General features: G+C 36.9%; 3 protein-coding genes across 3 annotated transcripts; 2 read left to right on the forward strand and 1 right to left on the reverse strand.

Moving 5' to 3' along the window:
* Positions 1-1,656: 1,656 nt before the first annotated feature.
* LOC130730700 (DNA polymerase delta small subunit) lies at positions 1,657-10,182 on the forward strand. The gene is made up of 15 exons (XM_057582771.1): positions 1,657-1,809; positions 1,908-2,037; positions 2,182-2,294; positions 3,004-3,130; positions 3,472-3,579; positions 6,317-6,432; positions 6,515-6,598; positions 7,313-7,381; positions 7,460-7,531; positions 7,615-7,706; positions 7,781-7,908; positions 8,129-8,230; positions 8,356-8,423; positions 9,196-9,263; positions 9,876-10,182. Exons 1-14 carry the CDS (start codon positions 1,771-1,773, stop codon positions 9,253-9,255), a joined length of 1,308 nt encoding a protein of 435 aa, XP_057438754.1. The 5' UTR covers positions 1,657-1,770; the 3' UTR covers positions 9,256-9,263; positions 9,876-10,182.
* A 1,178-nt stretch (positions 10,183-11,360) lies between these two features.
* LOC130730703 (uncharacterized) lies at positions 11,361-12,440 on the forward strand. Its single transcript, XM_057582773.1, has 2 exons — positions 11,361-11,851; positions 12,145-12,440. The coding sequence occupies exons 1-2, from the start codon at positions 11,513-11,515 to the stop codon at positions 12,232-12,234; spliced, it is 429 nt and encodes a 142-aa protein (XP_057438756.1). The 5' UTR covers positions 11,361-11,512; the 3' UTR covers positions 12,235-12,440.
* Positions 12,441-13,921: 1,481 nt separating this feature from the next.
* LOC130730701 (actin-3) lies at positions 13,922-16,890 on the reverse strand. The gene is made up of 5 exons (XM_057582772.1): positions 16,736-16,890; positions 16,505-16,588; positions 15,865-16,258; positions 14,560-15,173; positions 13,922-14,259 (listed from the first exon to the last, which is right to left on the reverse strand). The coding sequence occupies exons 2-5, from the start codon at positions 16,562-16,564 to the stop codon at positions 14,194-14,196; spliced, it is 1,134 nt and encodes a 377-aa protein (XP_057438755.1). The 5' UTR covers positions 16,565-16,588; positions 16,736-16,890; the 3' UTR covers positions 13,922-14,193.
* Positions 16,891-19,877: the final 2,987 nt, after the last annotated feature.

Here is a 19,877-nt window from a genome sequence, read left to right on the forward strand (position 1 = left end):
CTAATCTCTATTAACAAATCTAACCTAAGCTGACTAAAAAATCAATTTCTCTCCAAACAAAATTATAAAACCTAAATAAATTTGGGATTTCTCCCAGAAAACCCATATCCTAGAAAATCAGAAACCCATAACCATGCTCTTCCTCCATCCCTATTTCTTCCTCCTTCCCCCACCCCCAATTTTTCGTTCTCTTTCTCAAAGCTCAAGATTGCCTCATCCACACATGCTCTTCTTTCACTGTTTTTCCTTCTATCTCCAACCCCCCTCACCCTTCATCTTCTTCTTTCCGTCAATTGCATCTTCTTTCCGTCAATTGATTCTCAGATCTGTTAATCGTCATCCACCGCTCAGTTCTGTTGCTGCATAAGTTGGAGGAGGTGGAAGCTCTTGGGGTGGCGGCACTGGTTGTCCTGGGTGCGCATGACGGCGGACATGAGGGATTTCTTTGAGGGTGAGGTTGCGGGGGTGGGGGTGGGATTGAGGTTGTAGGGGGGTCGGTGTTGGGGTTGAGGTTGCAGGTGGATGGGGGTGAGGTCGCAGGTTGGGGAGGGGCTGGGGTGTTGATGTCGCTGGGTTTAGGGTTGGTGTTTGTGTAGGTGGGGTTAAGGTTAAGGGTGGCGGTGGGGAGTGGGTGGTTTGGGTTTCGATTGGGGTAAGGTTGGGGTTAAGGGTGGCGATGGGGAGTGGGTGGGTATGGTGGCAGTGGGGTTGAGGTTAATTGTGGCGTTGACGTGTGGTGGAGCAGGGGAATACAGAGAGTTGCTTTGAGGAGAAGTAGATAGAGAAGAAGAAGAAGATAGACGGTGATGTTTGGTGGAAAGTCCTGAAATTTGCATCACTGAAGGTGGACTGGGTTGTGGAGGGGCGATTGTTTATGTCTTTCCAAACATTTTCCATTGATCGTTTTCTGGAATTTGAGATTGAGGCTCTATTTGATGATGAGTACTGGTTGAAGATGATGACAGAGAGAAGAAAGAGAAGAGAGTCCTATATTGAATATGCAGATTGATGTGTTACTCAAACTTGATTCAAAATTTGTCAAACAATGTCGGACGGCGAGACAAAGACAGGGCTCCGGCAGGGACCTGCTCCACACAATTTACAAACACAAGGATCCAGTTTTACAAATTTTCCGGGGAGAGACTAATTTCAGACGGCGAGACAAAGACAAGGATCAAGTAGACGATTAACCCAATAATTAAATATTATGATGAGTAATGCATCTCGGACATGAACATAAATCTAAATATCAATTTTAAATTACTTATCTTGGATTGCATTTTACTAGCTTATCTGAACATGATTCATAATATCTGTCATTACATTGTCATCTTGACATTGCATTTACAGTAGCCGAATATCGCCCTGGTCTGCCCAAATGACTACATAGCCTACTATTGTCTAGGTCGATCCATATGAGTATACAACCAAATGATTATCATGTTGGTCGGCCAAACAAAGAACTCACACTCTCTAAGCAACTTCCCTAACATAAGATTAAATTCACACAACTGATTGTCAAATTCACATAAGCAAGTTTAATATCACAAATGCCAGCCACAAAACAACATTAATGCTATTTTTGAATGTGTCCTCTTAGCTATAAATAAATAAATATTAGAAATGAAATCAATGTTAATGGATCCGGATACTCACCCGACCCGATTTTGGATCCTCTTAGGCTCTTACATTTGAGAGAGAACTCTTCATCAATCATCAACCACAGTTTCAAAAGCGCAAAAGAAGAAGAATTCTGCAACTCTTCCCGCCATGGTGATGGACAGAGTGCAATGCTCCTACGAGCCCTTGGTTCACTCCTCTCTCTCACTCTCTCTTTGCCTCACTGTGTTCCGTTGTTGTTGACTGTGAATGAAGACAATGTTAACTGGTCTTGGTTTTGGTTGCAGGATGAACCATTCGAGATTGGGAAAGAGATGTATCGAGGACAACAATACAGCCAAATCTACTTCGCTCGCCTTCACCTGATGCGAACACTCTTGCACTCTCTTGTCCCGCATTTGAAACCCAATCTTCCTGGTATTCCCATTTCATGTTTCTGCAAAGAAAAATCACTTTTTTTTGTGTTATTGTCAACTTAGGGTTTCAAATTTGATGTTTGATTGCTTGAGATTTCAATTAATTATGTGGGTTTTTGATATTGGTCGTATGTGATTGTTACAGTATGCACAGTTTTGGGATTGGAAGAACAAGCGGGCAAGGAGTGTGTCATTGTTGGAACTCTCTATAAGCATATGAAGCTCAAACCTTGCATACTTGATGAGTATTCTAAGGAGGTACTGGGTCTCTCTCTTTCTCTTTGACCCTTTTTTCTATTTTGGGTTGTTGTGTTTTAAGAGAACTTTTTTGATAGTCCTAGAGTAGCTACTCCTCTCAAACTAGAGTAAATCACTACTAGTCAGTGTTGTTAATTGCGGATGGCGGGTCATGGCAGAAAGCCAAAATCCCGCCATATATGACAAATATTGGCGGAAATGGTGGTCATATGGCGGGATATCGTCCATGGTGGAATACCAAAAAACCGCCATGAGAGATTGCCATATTTGATAACACTGCTACTAGTCACTACTGTTTCCCGCAGAATTTAAATTCATGCTTAACCTAAAGAAATTCAATCATGAATCTCAACAATTTTGAAGATAACCCATTCTATTAGTCCTGTAATTCAATCATGGTGGGGATTAATGTAATGGATTATTTAGGAACTTATGGTTGAATTTCTTCAGGATATGGATGAATTTGAAATCGGTTGAAAATAATGGACCAATTTGGTGATTTACTCCTCAAAATAATTACCTACAACTTCATAGTTTTTTTATACTTTTGTGAAAAAAAAATCTTACATGTCTTTAGAGAGAGCAGTTGGCACTCTAGGAGGAATGATTTTTCATTTTTTGTACTTTTGCTGTAAATTTTATGCTTTAGATGTGTCAAAATTGACAATAATATGCAATAGTGATGTATTTCTCTGTGGGTGATATACAGAGATCGGCTGTTCCACTTGTCAAGCCACATAACTTCATGCACCCAGATGACCACCTAATTTTGGAAGATGAAAGCGGGAGAGTTAAGCTTGGTGGGGATCTCATTTCACCTTCCGTATACGTAACAGGTCTGCATCATGAACAACATAATCTTAATTAAGTAATATGTTTTGTGATAGGATGGCAATTTGGAAGCATATTCAGTTCATTCTAAGACATTACGTTAGGTTTGGTATCTATAATAATTTCTTTACTTTTCCATTCTTGGAATGGTTTGTGGTTTAAAACTTCAAACTATATTGGATTGCTATGCTCTCATCTTTGTTTCATACTTTTCTGAGCTGTCTAGAAATCAAACATGTGGCTGCTTAATGATATTTAATCTTTAAGAGATGAACCTTGCCTATCATACAAATAGTTTTCTGTCTTGCATGTGATAATTTTGTACTAACATCATCATCTTTGACAGGAATTGTGGTTGCTGTACATGGAAAGGAAACAGAGGCTGGTGAATTTTTGGTTCAGGATGTTCTAGAAGCTGGCTTACCACCACAAATAGAATTTCCACTTAAATCAAGTATATTTTCGCTATCTTTTACACCTGCAATGCTTCTGACCTAGTAAAACACATGCATAGCATATTTATACACTTTTTCCCCTTTCAGCATGGATTAATCAAATGAATATGTGGTGCATTGCATCCCAGTTTCATGTAGAAAGTGTTATTTCAGTTATCTTCTTAATATTTGATCAGGAGTTGTGCTGTCTGAAATATTTCTGAGTCATACTCAGCAAGCATAGATTGTATTCTGATTTCTTCTCTTATGACAGTCTCTTTCTGTTAGGACCCGAAAATCCTAACAGGGGAATCGGTAGAGAAAAGAGGACAAAAAGAAATATTTTTGGTATTTTATTATAAAAGACTGGAAAATAAAGATCGATAAGAACTAAGAGGCTGGTTCCTCTTAGAACCAAGAGGCTGGTTCCTCTTCAATAGGGCTGGTTCCCTTTACAAACTCAATAATCTAATCCATAACTCTAACCTAAGGAGAGCACTCCTATTTATAATAACTAATCCTAATATCAATAACTTAATCCCTAAGAAATACAGAAGATATACTACTAGAATAAGAGATAACATCCTAATATAAAAGATACTATAAAGATAGATTCCTAAATTAAATCCTAATATAATTAATCCTAACAATACTCCCCCCCTAAAATCAACCTTGTCCTCAAGGTTGGAAGTAGCATAGTAGATCCAATCTTCCCCTCCCGGGTCCCATTGTAGGCGGCAAACCGAGTGCAGCGCCAGAACAGCAAGTGTCCAAGTGTCCATATGTGGCGGCATTGGAGGAGGTCCCTTGGACAACACATTGAGTACTCATAGTGGCATCGGTATTGAGGGTGCACCCCTCCGCGTTGAATGACCAACTTTGTCCACAAATACCAATGTTAATTGTGTACCCAGATGCTTGAAATCGTCTGTATTGCAAAAATTTTCAATCATAACAGCATTCACAGACATTGACAACGGAGCATCTACCATAGAGATTGTGCTGATGTGAGGCATATTGGCAACATCTTCTTGGGGACCTTCTAGCGGAAAAGTAGTGTCTTGCTTGGACTCATTAGAAGTCTCAGAAGTAAGCGATGTTGATTGCTTGAGTCCTCCGTCAGTACGTCTTCGCTTGAGTCCTCCTTGAGTATGCCTTCTTCTTCCACCGAAATACTAGCAACGGTTTCCCCTTCGGTGTTAGAAGGCGGGGGGAGAGAAGCCTCTGGAGTCAGTGATTGTTCTTCAGCAAGGCAAAATTCTGAATCAATTTCTCGAGCAATCTCCATGGCACGCAACAAAGTTGTAGAATGGAAAGAACACAAACTAAGACGAACCACCAGTCTGAGGCCCCGCTGAAAACACTCCAACAACCGCTCTTCAGAAAGATCAGGAACATGGGCCACCACAGCTTCAAATTCCCGCACATAAGCGTCAACAGTACTGCTTTGTCGGAGAGTGTTCAGCCTCTTGTAAACGTTAGCACGATACCCGACACCAAAACGTTGAAGCAAGAGGGAGATGAAGCGATTCCAAGGGAGATCGAGATCTTGATAACAGCAACAATAAAACCAATTAGTGGCCTTCTCCCCGTCCATGCTAAGGAAAGCCAATTGCACCTTGGCTTGCTCTTGCAAATTGTGGACCTCAAAGATTTTCTCGGCCCGAGCAATCCAAGATAGTGGATCCACCCCATCAAACTTTGGAAACTTTTGCACAATAGCCTGCCATTCCTCCATGATGGAAAAAAAAGCAAGAAACAGCCAGAACAGCGAAAAATATGCAGATGTGAACAGTGTCGCGGATAAATAGTGTTTTTTTTTTTTTGGGGTTTTCAGCGGCGGGTGTGGTAAAGGCAAGAGGAAGGGTAATGGTGGCTGGAGGAATTTCGATCCGGCAAGTCGGACCAATTGTTAGGACCCGAAAATCCTAACAGGGGAATTGGTAGAGAAAAGAGGACAAAAAGAAATATTTTTGGTATTTTATTATAAAAGACTGGAAAATAAAGATCGATAAGAACTAAGAGGCTGGTTCCTCTTAGAACCAAGAGGCTGGTTCCTCTTCAATAGGGCCGGTTCCCTTTACAAACTCAATAATCTAATCCATAACTCTAACCTAAGGAGAGCACTCCTATTTATAATAACTAATCCTAATATCAATAACTTAATCCCTAAGAAATACAGAAGATATACTACTATAATAAGAGATAACATCCTAATATAATTAATCCTAACACTTTCCTTTCCATGGCTTAAGATTTTACATTAGCTGGAGCTAAAAAACTATTCTCTTATTATATGTCATGTCTGAGAATATGTAGCGTGAAAGAAAAGAGAGTACAGACTACAGAGTGAATAGCTTCAATGGGTGGGAAAGATGATTCATCTCTCTGATCATTAGTTTCTGATTGGCATAAGTTATAAGTGAAGTCAAACTAACTAACGATTTTAGTAACCAATTAACTAACTGAGCTAAAAAACTAATTGTTAACAAACTGAATTAACTACTTTTCACCTGAATTCACATACTGTGACATCATCAAACTTCGAAAAGTTATCTGTCTTAATTCAAATTTCTTGCTTGCTGTATGCTTCATTTTTCTCTTGCTTTTGTTAACACACTGATGATGAGTACCAGCCTTGCCGCTTTATTCTTTCAACTGTGCACATCTTTGATGCTCCATTCGTTAATATTGTTATTAAAATTTCTAATTTCATGAAAAATATTAGCTTAAAATTTTCGTTATTTGGATCAACAGGGGAAGACAAATACGTTGTTTTTGTGTCAGGATTAAGTATTGGGAGCAGCAACTCTAATCCTCTTCAGTTTCAGCTTCTCATTGATCATATTACTGGGCATTTAGGAGATGAGAAGGTTTATCCTGTCCAAAGCTCTCGAGATGATAATTATTTAACATTTCAGGGTTTTAACTAGTCAAAAGTAACAAATTAAACAGGAAAAAAGTATTGCGTCACAAACTGTTCGCGTGGTCATTGCTGGAAATTCTGTTGAGATACCTAGTGGACTTTTTAATGGACAGGTATTATTTTATTTTGAAAAGACGCCGCTACTTTTGTGTATGCCAGTTACTGCTTACTAGCACTTTGCAGTGTACAGAAAGGTTTTATTCATGATAGGGAAAAGAATACTGCTAATGTGTATTACAAAATAACTGCATACATTACAGAGTAATAATATAATAATAAAAACTATTAACTAACACGAATATCTGAAGTTTTACTGTTTTGAGCTCAGTACTGATAATTTTTTTTGTTTCCATTTGTTGGTTTCGTGGGCAAAATAAGTCTGTACATATGATGCTTTATATTTCTTTTTGCAATGAAGTACCTTTTTTCTTGCATTAAAAAAAGTGTCACCTATTTTTGCCTTATGATAACATCACTAATAAACTCTCTCTTGAATCTGAGTTGTTTTCAGTCACTTTCTTTATGATTGATTGCCCTAGTATCTGATCCATGTTCTTTCAAATAATTAGATGAGAGGACGCTACTACTAAGCTTACTAAAGTTGCATTTTAGACTCTTCAGTTGATTGTCTTGATTCTCGAGTTTTGATATCCGGGTGCTAGGATTCACCCATTGCGCACATGTATGCTTTTTGATTCACTGTATGGCTTAGTGGTACTAATCCTGGTTATACATACAAATTACCAAAAAAAAAATTGGAATTCATTAGCTGATTATTTTTATATTTCTAAGAGTGGATTTATGGACGTTTTCATAATTTTTTGCAGAATATGGGTTCAAAGGATCTGTCAAGGATATCTGAACCAATAAAGGAGCTAGATATTCTGTTGAATCAGGTTCATTTCATTAGATCAGTTCCTTCGATGTAGTCCTTGTTTTTATAAATTAACTTGCATCTCTTTTCTTTTATTCAGATTGCTGCTGGTTTGCCTTTGGACATAATGCCAGGGCCCAGTGACCCTTCAAATTACTCATTACCACAGCAGGTTCATATTGTCATCCTTTAAGAGTATATATGCCATATATAACGTGTGCTCTTTGCCTTTATTACTAAGATTTCTACTTTCAGGCGCTGCATAGATGCCTTTTCCCTGGGTCGTCAGCATATAACACTTTTACATCTTGTACAAATCCTCATAGTTTTGAGCTTGATAATATCAGGTAAATAGGCTATTTAAAGTTGCACTGTCTTTGCTTCTGGATGTACCATTAAACATCATCCTTTTTGCTTCCAGGTTTCTTGGGACATCAGGTCAGAATGTAGATGATCTCGAAAAGTATTCAGAGGCAAAAGATAAACTTGAATTCATGGAGAGGACATTAAGATGGAGGCATTTGGCACCCACTGCACCTAATACCCTTGGTACATGTCACATTTTATATGCTTCAATGCTTTTACACTTACTTGGTTATCAATAATCTATGTCATCTTTCACCTAGTTCATAAAAATTTCTGGAAGGTCGAACAATTTCAATTGTGTATTACCTGCTATTTCTAAAGAATTATTAACAGTTAAGTTCAAACTGTCATTGATATGTTTTTTAAAATTTTGTTTTTTTCTGATAATAATTTTTGTCTTCAGGGTGCTATCCTTATACTGATAGGGATCCTTTCTTCATCGAGAGCTGTCCTCATGTGTACTTTATTGGCAATCAGGATAAATATGACACTCGTGTGATAAAGGGTATTTTTAATTTTTTATTCTTAAATCTACATAACAAGAATAAATGTTACTTCTCTTACTGATTTGTATTTACTATAACATTATCTCCTCCTAACCCTTGAATTAATTTCACTCACTGATTTCAGGATCAGAAGGGCAGTTGGTGAGACTCATATGTGTTCCTAAATTCAGTGAAACTGGAGTTGCTGTTATGGTGAGCTCTTAACTTTTCAAACTAAATCTTTTCCTAAAATTTTCCTTTATATACTTATCGCTCCATAAGCACGTAATAACCTGTCTCTGGTGCTTAAGGTGGCAGTTACTGCCACTGAGAATGTAATGGGATTATGGGAGTTACCTTTGGCATTTCCTTCTAATCGTTTCAGAAATATGTTTCTACAAATGACCAATAACCGGAGAGTAATTTTTTTGATGCTTTTCTCCCATATATTATTAATTAAGCAAATTTAAAGAACTTCAATTAAAAGAATATCCTGTCTAATAAGTTATGTTCTAGTTTTGTGTATTAGACTTGATAAGTAAAGAGTTTCTTTCAAGAAAATCATGAAAAAGTAGAGCAACTTAGAAAGTAATGTCAAAACTTATTGTCTTTTGTTGATATTGCTTGTCACTTGTCAGCCTTAGTAACTCAACTAAAAATATTAAATCATTCTATTTCTTGTTGTACTTGGATTCTTTTGTAATTGGATGACTGTTCTCTATTTTCATGTTATCTGTATAGTTAATTGCCCTGATTTTCATTGACCTAGTGAGTGATCTTAATGTTTTGGTCAACACTACATGGTTTCCTGTGATGTGATTTTTGGATCATCCTCATATTTGATGAAAATATAGACAAGAACAGTGTTAGTGGCAGGGTCACCCCTGGGAAGGGTTGTTTTTTCTGTGACATAATAGCTGGTTTCATCTGATGTAATTCTTGTTGCAAACTCGCAGATACATGAATCTCTTTTTCTTTTTTGCAGTTAAATCTGAGGGATCTGGAATGTCATGCTCTCAGTTTTGGAACCCAGTTCAGCTCATAATGCATAATGTAAGTTGTGGTGGATAAATCTGTGACCAAAATTTTAGCGGTAGTTAAAAATAGTGCGACTTCTCCACTTAGTAGTTACAGATATAATTTATCTAAGTCTTTTTACGAAGGTTTGTATGGTCGAGTTTTTTCTTAATGTGAATAACTTTGAGGTGTCATTCACGTGAATAGGTTGTTGGTTTCATAACATGTTGAGCAATGCAAAATGACATTGTTGTAAAATTGTGTGAAATTGCACCCAGTGAACCTGCGAGTGTTATCAAAAAAAATGGAGCTGCGTCCTGCAATTTTGCTTTTAGATCTGCTCGTGACATGAATGAGTTGTTGGGCTTGGACTGTTATTAGAAGGACGTGGTCTGTGGATGGTGGGAATCTCCTTGGAGGAGATGAACTCACTCCTCATGTAGCTTATTGTCTTAGTTATCTAGGACTATCTAATCTTCTTGCTGAAAGAGTAGGCCAAGCCATTGGCGTTCTTCTTACTGTGATCCAAACCCAACTTTCTTCTATTTTGCACCTTTATTTGCTATATAGGGTGTGTTGTGCTTTCACCCTGCCGGTATTCAAACACACATTTTCTAGGTTTATTGACAGATTGACTTGCATTTACAGGTCGTTGGAAATTTGTTGATAGCGCTGCCATCCTTGTCTTCGGAGCTAAAGTGAGGAACTGAAAGTTAAGTTGACATGGGCTGTCTCTGCATTTCTTCTGTGTAAAATAAGTTGACTTGCATGTGTAATTTTCTAACTAGGATTCAATGTAGCATAGCATTTACACTTGTGTATTTACATTCAATGTAGCACTGCATTAGATAGTCAGAACATTTCAATTTTGAATCAATCAATGTTTTTCTCTTTTCCGAATATTTGTATTTTGATCAATGTTGAAGGTAAATTCTAGTGGAGTTTGCTTAGGAAAGCAGGATTTCTCATTTTTTGACGACTTTCCATGTAAATCGTACACATCCTCAGAATAATCTTTTACCTTTTCCTTTTTGTTTAAAAAAATTATTGGAAGAAGCTACCCACTAGAGCTTTAGTGAAAGGATAACTCAATAAGATTCTAGAGGGCTTAAACATGAAATCAAGCATATTTTTATATATTGAATATGATGTCCTATTCCTTACTGACTCGATTAACCTCGCTCTTCTAATAAAGAAAAAAAGAATAATGGTTTCTCACCATCTTTTATTCCACATCCACCTTTATAAATATTAAGAAAAATGAGAGAAATAAGTGATATGATATGTAATGTGACAGTAAATAAAAAGAGATATAAAAAAAAATGTGTGGAAATGAGATGAGAGAAAAAAAAAATGTGAATATATCATTACTTAAAAAAAAAAAAAAACTAGACGAGATAACTACACAGCCACCAGACCACCTCCGCAGCAGCGTTTGTCAACAAAAAAGTTGAGTCCGAAAGAAAACCGTAGCATCAACACCCTTAACTTAACCCACACAATAAATAAAGTGGTCAACCCAAACACCACTACGAGATACACTACCATCACGTCTAGCAACCAAAAACTCATATCCATACAAAGATGGATAAACCGAGGAGCGAAAACACTAAACTGCCACCAATAACCGCCATCGTCATCCTCTATCCACATGCTCAATTCATATCCTCGTATAGATATATAAGTATAATTTGGATGTACAAACATAAAAACAGTGTAAACTACTATGAAACACTCTACTTTTATGGTGGTTTTTTACCATCAATATACTTTTTGGCGAACAAAAACTATCACAAGTATATATTTCCAATAGTGGACGGTACTATTTCAATATTCATCAATCTTTCGAGATAAGTATCATTTATATCTACACCTAGTACTACAAGTGGTTATTATTAGGCGCTAAAATAAACCACCGTATTAGGCAAACACTAGAAAAAAACATGTCAGAAAAGGTACACTGAAATTGAAGAGGAGCGTAATTGCAGGTTTCGTCAAAGTTTGATTATTCTATTGTTGGTCTCAGAAAAGGCACATGCCATGCTTACATCAAAGTCCTTTACTACATACATCTGAACCCAACGGCTATATTTCGTTCCCTCACTCATCCATTATTCATAATCATTTCATGTGCCAGTTTTTGCTGTTACAATTCCCACAACGGTCCATATATCAATATCAATAGTCCCTCATAAAACCATCATAATTCATATTAACATTTGCTTACATTTTACATTACATATCACATAGCATATACCTTATAATAATTTCTACCACTGTTTGCAATGGAAACTACTGCCACTACCACCACCACCATCACCACCACCACTACTACTACTGATGCCAAGGTTCAACATGTTACCAAGAAATCTTCAGATGAGCTTCTGAGGAAGTTTGCTGAAGCTGATTCTGATGGGTCTGGACAAAAGAAAGACCTTCTGCGTGTTGCCAAAAGGCAGAAGAAGATGAAGAGGGACCATCAATGTGACAACAGCAGCAGCACTGCTGTCGTGGAACGGAGGTCGCTTCTGCCGCCGGTGGTGACACGGAGGTCGGTGTTGCTCCGGCAGCTCAGAGCAAGAGATGTCAGGAACAGGTCATCACTCTTGGGAACCATTCACAAGGTAAGAGCTCAAAATGTTCAATTGACATTCATGTTATTGATCCCTGCACATTGAATGTTCTTAGAAGATAGTTGAAAGTATTTGAATGATCAATTAACCATGTTACGTTTTGTTATTTTCCTCAAATTGAATCTTCAAAACAATAATTTGAAGCTATAGATGCAAAATTATGATGGTATGTTTGGTTAGCATTGAAAAATCACTTCTAATTGAAAGCTAGAGTGGGGTGTTCAATTTCAAAATTGAAAATTTACTTTCTTATGATTATTTTGTTCATTAATTACTTGTTGCAGACATGGCGTAGAACTGTGGAAGGGGCATCCAGAGTGTTCATGGAAAAGCATTATCATCGCCACAAGCGTTTGATCAATGATTTAGTTTAGGCACTTCTGCTACTGTGCTTAAAAATTCCAAGCTCTCCAATTCAAGTCCTGAATCCTGATCAGAAAGAAAGAAAGAAAACAATGATCGGTCCATATGTATATTGCACTATTTGTTATTTAAGTTCAATTTTTGAGGCTTTTATTTTTACTGACTCTATTCTTTCGCTTTCAAGTAATAATAATAAACTTCATTCCACCGTTTTGAAGTATTCTTCTTGGAATTCAAGTGAAATGTGATTAGTGTTATTCTCTTCAAATATATCACACACAGGGTCTCTGATATGTACTTTAAAAAAAAGGGTCTCTGATATGTCCATTTTTTACAGTGAAAAAAACTTGGCAAAAGATAAACTACAAATTGAAATGTAACAGATTAAGTGCATGTTTGTTGTGGGGTTAGAGCCAAAACAAATGATTTTGCCTATTTCAAGACACAAACGAAGAAGCTAAAATTTACTATGTTGAGTTTAATGTAGATTAAAGAAACAAAATTTTGACACGTTAACTTCAATGTGGATCCATGGAAATCCATAAAAGAATATCAACTCACACACCAATGTGTTTAAATACTTCAATGTTCATGCCTCTATGAACTCAGCATTCTGGCACAAAGCTTCAACCTTGAAGGATCCCAGCAGCTCATCCACCCTCAGAGTGGAAAAAATACCCTTAACTTCTTCCTCAAAGACAATGGCCTTGGGTGACCATTTATCAGGAGAGTTTCTCAGAATTTTTCTAACTTGGTTAGTCATTGTAGTAGGCTTTCCAAGTCCATTGAGACTGTTAGTGATGGTTTGAAATCTTCTAAACATCAGATTTATAGTCTCATGAGGCTCAATCTCTTGAACAACGAACTCATACCTGGTGAGTGATAAAATTGTCCTTAGCTTCCTTCACTATATTGGTCCCTTCATGAGCAACAAGAGTGTCTCATATCTCTTTTGCTCTTTCACAACCATGAACGATTGACTAAGCACAAGTTATGTAAACCTTTACCTTTAAGTTAAGTATGATCTTGTTGTTATGCTCTTGTCAAGGACTCCTTAGAAACATCCGCTCCATCTATCTTAGGAACATAGTCACCATAAGTGATAATCTCCAACATATCACAGTGGTTAGATTTGACGAATTGTTCCATTCTGCCTTCCAATACTGGTAGTTCTCTCCATTGAAGGATGAAGATCTTGTAACAGATTAACCTTCTCAATATTATTAGCAACTCTCACGTCTAAACTAGCTTTCAGGGCAGAGTTAGGTATAACCTAATTTATAATATGGTATTAGAGCCTATTCCAGATCTGTTTAGTTTAAACCACCCATGTATGAACCACCCACAAATGTTCATCCTTGCAAGTTTCATGCTCCAGATGTTCATCCTAGATGAATTGTGTTGAGAAGTCTCATATTGACTAGACATATGGCCAAATAAGTGTTCATAAAAGGTAGAGCAACCTTCACCTCTAAGCTACATTTTAGGGTAGAGAGACACACCCAACCCAATTTCTAATAGAATTAGAAGAAACATGGTATACCGAAGCTAACTGTTGCTGACACTACTACATACATAATACACCAGCTTAATTTTAACTTTGGAACATTCACAAGCAACGTTGTTACCAAGTTGGCATATTAACCGTGGGCAAAACATCATTAATAAATAAAGCACATACCACTATGCTAATCAGAATACTTAGAAAAGAATTGTTGATTCAAACAAACCAAACCAGTTAACAATACACATCTCTCCTACAACAAAGAGGGGGGGAAATTGAATCTTACATATCTTGCTAGCTTTCATGCTCTTATCCAAAAATCAATAAAGGAAAACACAAAGAAACATGAGTAAAAAATGGTAAAGAATAGGAAATCGAAGCTCCTCAACCACTTGATGGTATTTCTGTAGTACCAAGTATATATTGTAATTTCCCTGGTCCAGCTCTCATTCTCCATGACTAGAACTTAAAAGCATTTCCTGTGTACAATTGATGGCCCAGATTCATCATACTCTGCCTTTGCAATCCACATCTGCACATGGAAAAGAAAATATATCAGAATTAGAAATGACTCAACTGAGCCTCAGTATACTATGTTTGTTAATATCAGAGGTTTGATTTGACTTCTGCAAGTACTGCACACTGAAAGAAGAATACATGTTAGACTAGTTTGATTTCTTGATTATGATTGTTATTTCCTCCTGTCTTATCATAACTTCTACTTTACTAAAGCTTGTACTAAAGTTCCTAAGTTATTTGCTGTGTTTTCATCATTTCACAATCCAACAGCTCCATGCATATGTGATTAACTGATTACAGTCTTGCACTTTACCTGTTGGAAGGTACTGAGGGATGCCAAAATGGAGCCTCCAATCCAGACACTGTACTTCCTCTCTGGTGGTGCCACAACCTTAATTTTCATGCTACTGGGTGCCAATGCTGTGATCTCCTTGCTCATCCTATCAGCAATGCCTGGGAACATTGTGGAACCACCACTCAAGACAATGTTACCATAGAGATCCTTTCTAATGTCAACATCACACTTCATGATCGAGTTATATGTCGTCTCATGGATGCCAGGAGACTCCATCCCTATCATGGATGGCTGGAACAGAACTTCAGGGCAGCGGAATCTTTCAGCACCGATCGTGATCACCTGCCCATCAGGCAGCTCATAGCTCTTCTCAACAGCTGAGCTGGTCTTGGAAGTTTCCAACTCCTGCTCATAATCAAGAGCAATGTAGGCCAGTTTTTCCTTCATGTCCCTCACAATTTCTCGCTCCGCGGATGTGGTGAAAGTGTACCCACGCTCGGTCAAAATCTTCATCAGTGCATCAGTGAGATCGCGCCCTGCAAGGTCCAAACGCAGGATTGCATGTGGAAGGGCATACCCCTCGTAAATAGGAACCGTGTGACTAACACCATCTCCAGAGTCCAGAACAATACCTACCACAACATAAGAAAAAGAACACATCAACTCATTTCAATGTCACAAGGCATACAGTTAAATTACCAATCCTTCAAATCACATTCAGTCTTATGATGAAATCAACAGAATGTTTGACATTATTATTAACCCCAGAAAATTGATACATGTAACATGCATCCTTCACCAAACAGAATCAAATTTTAAAAGCATGTTTGGATCAGCATTTCTTTCTCTCGGAATCAAATCTCCTTCATAAAAGCTATTCACATGAGCTTCTCTTATAATTGATTTGGCTCTAATAGGACCAGAACATGATGATCATTCATACTATAGAGCCAACATACCATTAAATTGCTACTCCTTCAAATCACATTCAGCATTTCATAATACAAAATTCATGATGAAAATAACAGAACGTGTGACATCATCAACCCCAGAAAATCTTTACATCAAGTATGCATCCTTCACGAAACAGAATCAAACTTCAAGAGGACTATAACACGATGAGCATACAATAAGCCAACATACTATTAAATGACTAATCCTTCAAATCACACTCAGCATTTCATGACACAAAATTCATGATCAAATCAAAAGAACATGTAACATCATCAACCCCAGAATATTTATACATGTAAGCATGAATCCTCTATCAAAAAAAAAATAATCAAATTTTAAGAGGATCAGATGAAATTGAAGATTGATTACCAGTTGTACGACCACTGGCATAGAGGGAAAGCACTGCTTGGATGGCAACATACATAGCAGGGGTATTGAAGGTCTCAAACATGATCTGTGTCATTTTCTCACGATTGGCTTTTGGATTAAGAGGTGCTTCAGTGAGAAGAACAGGATGCTCTTCCGGCGCCACACGGAGCTCATTGTAGAAAGTATGATGCCAGATTTTCTCCATATCATCCCAATTGCTAACAATCCCATGCTCAATCGGATACTTCAAGGTCAAAATACCCCTCTTAGATTGAGCCTCATCACCCACATAAGCATCCTTCTGTCCCATCCCAACCATCACACCGGTGTGTCGTGGACGACCCACAATGCTAGGAAACACTGCCCTTGGTGCATCATCTCCAGCAAAACCAGCCTATCACACAAAATTGAACAAATCATTATAAAGAAATATTGGATTTTTAGTACCGTTTGGTTTTCAGTTTAAAACTGCTTTCACCCAATGGAGGTCCAAAACCCCTTTCATTTCACGTTTGCGGCATTGGAATGCGTGATCTCGAATTCCAATGCCTCGAACGGATTTCCAAACTGAAAACCAAACACAGTCTTAACCATCGATGTTACAAGATTATTATATCGATGATCCGGAATCATCACATACCTTGACCATTCCAGTTCCATTGTCGCAAACGAGAGGTTGAATATCCTCAGCATCTGCCATTGCTGGTTATTGAATTGAATTTCACTGAAACACATCAAAAATTTGCATGAATTTCACGAAAAAAATGCAAAATTTGAAAAGGAAAAGATGCAATTTTTCTGATTATCAATGCATTAGAAGAAGAAAAGATGGAATTTTTATGAATTGGAGGAGAAAAGAGAACGTGGGTACCTCAGAAATTGAGGAATGAATGTCGTGTGTGAGAAAGTGATGTGGTGGTGTGTTGTGTGTAACTGGATTGTCTCTGTGGTTGAGGTACCCGCCCTGTGGTTTAAAAAAGGAAGGTTTTTGGAAATGAAATGAATAATGAAATGCGTGTGAAATGAACCGCAAATTGCATGTTTTTTAATCATGGCCGTTTGTTAGGAATGTGTCATCCACTGCCCACGTTTAGTGTTGGAAATAGCTGGCATTGGGAACCTTTTGCTTGCTTTCCAGTTCTGACCCATCACTCAAAGTCATTTCTCCCACATTTGCTTGCTTTATTCCACATTTTGGTTTTTGAAAGACTAATCCTAAGTAGATTTTTCCTAATAAACTATTATTCATGCGCATTCAGGTTGAGTGAACTATCTAAGTAAACTCTAGACTAAATGCTTAAGGAGTTTAAGTATGTACCATTTATGTTCTTGTTGGTACCTTTATTTGACGTTGTGTTGAACATTAATGATAATTGATAAGCGTACCATTAAGAGTGCATATATATTGTGATAATTTTTTCTCTTTATTTCGCTCTTTAAGTCACATTACATGTTATATTTCTCATTTATCTCTCTTTAGTGATTACATTTTACACACATTGGTTGTACATAATCTCTATTATTTGTTGAATGTTTCTTATTTCCACAAATTTCATGACTATTTTATCCGGTGTGCAGATTAGAAGATGAAATAATACACCATGCCATTTTCCACAAACTCAAGCTATTTGGTTCATCTCCCCCTTGCCCTGCTAATAGTGTCTCCAACTCGCAACCATCAAAGGACTTTATGCACAATACAAGGTCTCTAGCGGTTTGGATTCCTCAACCATCTGGCATGTTAAAAGCAAACATAAATGTTGTTTTCTTGAAGGAATTGTTGGTTTCGGCCAAATTGTAAGGACGATCAAGGCTAGATCATGACTTTAGTGTGCTCCTCATATGGTCTTACGCTGGGTCCTACGCTAGCTGAGAGTCTGTGCTTTAGATTGGTTATCCAAATTTATCATCAATTAGGGTTTACATCTTTAATTTTCGAAATAGAAAACATTTTGTTGTTGGATGCGCTAACGTTTACCAGGGGCATCACGGTTCGACTTGCAGATGATTATGAAGAATTGTCATAATCTTATTCGAGTGTTTGTCCATCTAGTCTCGTTCGAGTGAAGTGAAGGCTAATGTAGCGGCATTAGCTTTATGTAATTCTGCCTATGTATGATTGTGTGTTTTAACTTTAAAACATAAAATTTAAGGTTATATAAAGAATTTATTTGTTTTTTAAACTTTTTTTTAAATACAAGCTATTTTACATTAACATAGATATATCAAAAATATCAAATTTAAATAATATATATTGATATTATAAATAATTTTACACCAAAATTTAAGCACTTTATTGCATCTTTAGATTTTTTTTCTATAAAATTTATCTACAATTATTTTTTGGTACTTACAAGTATTTATCACATTATGGTAGAACTAACTCTTTTAGTAGAAGTTTTTTTTATCACTCACAACACTCGTATTTGAGCTCTTATTTAATAAAACTCAAATGTGTATCACTTGAATCAACCAAGTGGTTGATATTTAAAATTATTAAACTCTTTTATATTTGGTTACAATTATGGAAAAAAAGACCTTTTAACTTTGAAATGTTAGTAGTACTAGTTATGAAAAGTGTAGGGTTAGTAGTTAAAGGAAAAGGCCCTACCAATGAATAAAGTTAACGAGGGACTATTATCTGAAAGAAGCACCTTTTCCTTCTTCTTCTTCTTGGTAAGTTGCTGACGGAGAGAGAGTGGGTGTAATGATACAATGATACATGGGACGGTGCAAAAAGCGAGAGTGCATACAATTACCAACTCAGCATTCAGTTTGCAACTGTCGTGAGATCATGTCGGGGTGTTTTTCTTGCTGCGGTCGCATTCACTCACACCTGTTCTCCACTCCTCCCTAGATATTGGATCCTCAGTTGACTGCTTCAACATCCAACGGTTGCTGACGATTCCAGTTGCCATGTTCAAAGACGTGCAGCGGATAATTAAGAACCAAACATACAACGTGGTTTGCCACTTCGGACAATCCGAGTCCCTCGTTTGGACCATCATCTGCCTCTTGCTTTTAGGATGACTCCAAACATATATCAATATATGAGTTCAAAAAAAAAAAAGAGACTCCAAACATATATAGTAACATGCACTTGGACAATTGAACTAAAACTAGTTTTCATTTTTTTTTCTCTTTTAAAAAATTGTTCAAGTTTGTAATTTATTGTTGGATATCCGGCCTCTATGTTTTGATGATTCAAAATCTAATGATATTAAAGTTTTTATAGTATTTCCTTGAAATAATTTTGTAGGAAATTTATCCAAGCAATATCAACATTCTGAAGGTTTTTCAAAAGGTGAGCTGATGCTGATGTTCATCAAGTGTTATTGTAAAGAGAAAATCACATGTTCAAGTTATTCATTAGAAAGACTCAAAAAATTGATCAAGAATGACTCTTATTGAAGAATCATATCAAGTCCAATTAGTGGCTGGTCACGAGAAAAACTTTCTTTCAACAACATTTCAAATTATGAAGGAAGATTGTTTGAATATAATTTTTCTCATTTGGTTCTTAAGGAATGAACAAGCGTTGAAGAAGTCTTTGTAAAAAGACTAGGTCATGGAACTTCATATGCTAAATATCTAATGTGTTGCTGAAACACATCTTGGTGCTGAAAGTTTCAGTTGTGGATTCAGAATATGCTAACGATACTTAATTAGTACTCCCTCCGTCCCTAATTATAAACTAAAGTTGTAAAAATCACACTTATTAAGAAAGCCTTAATTGATGCATTGGTTTTCAAAAAAAAATGTACAACTTTCTATGTTTACCCCTATTTATGATAACACTTTTTCATCATTGTACTACTAATGGTGGTGCTCCACTACCAATAAATGCAAGGGTGAATATGGAAAGAAATATTAACTTTTGCAAGGTTAGCTTATATTTAGTGACACAAAAAAAGTCTCAATGTTAGCTTATAATTAGGGACGGAGGGAGTATATGATAATTTACCGACCAAAGGTGCATTCAGAAGCTGTAATCTCTCATGTTAAGATTATCG

The sequence above is a fragment of the Lotus japonicus genome, chromosome 1 (assembly GCF_012489685.1).
Source record: "Lotus japonicus ecotype B-129 chromosome 1, LjGifu_v1.2".
Taxonomy (NCBI): Eukaryota; Viridiplantae; Streptophyta; class Magnoliopsida; order Fabales; family Fabaceae; genus Lotus; species Lotus japonicus.

Coding starts and splice junctions, on each gene's coding strand:
- LOC130730700 (XM_057582771.1), top strand. CDS start 1,771: ATGGTGATGGACAGAGTGCAATGCTCCTACGAGCCCTTG. Junction 3,580..6,316: donor AGAATTTCCACTTAAATCAA/GTATATTTTCGC, acceptor TTGGATCAACAG/GGGAAGACAAATACGTTGTT. Junction 7,707..7,780: donor TTTGAGCTTGATAATATCAG/GTAAATAGGCTA, acceptor TTTTGCTTCCAG/GTTTCTTGGGACATCAGGTC.
- LOC130730701 (XM_057582772.1), bottom strand. CDS start 16,564: ATGGCAGATGCTGAGGATATTCAACCTCTCGTTTGCGACAATGGAACT. Junction 15,174..15,864: donor TGCCAGTGGTCGTACAACTG/GTAATCAATCTT, acceptor ATGTTGTGGTAG/GTATTGTTCTGGACTCTGGA. Junction 14,260..14,559: donor CCCTCAGTACCTTCCAACAG/GTAAAGTGCAAG, acceptor TTCCATGTGCAG/ATGTGGATTGCAAAGGCAGA.
- LOC130730703 (XM_057582773.1), top strand. CDS start 11,513: ATGGAAACTACTGCCACTACCACCACCACCATCACCACCACCACTACT. Junction 11,852..12,144: donor TCTTGGGAACCATTCACAAG/GTAAGAGCTCAA, acceptor TACTTGTTGCAG/ACATGGCGTAGAACTGTGGA.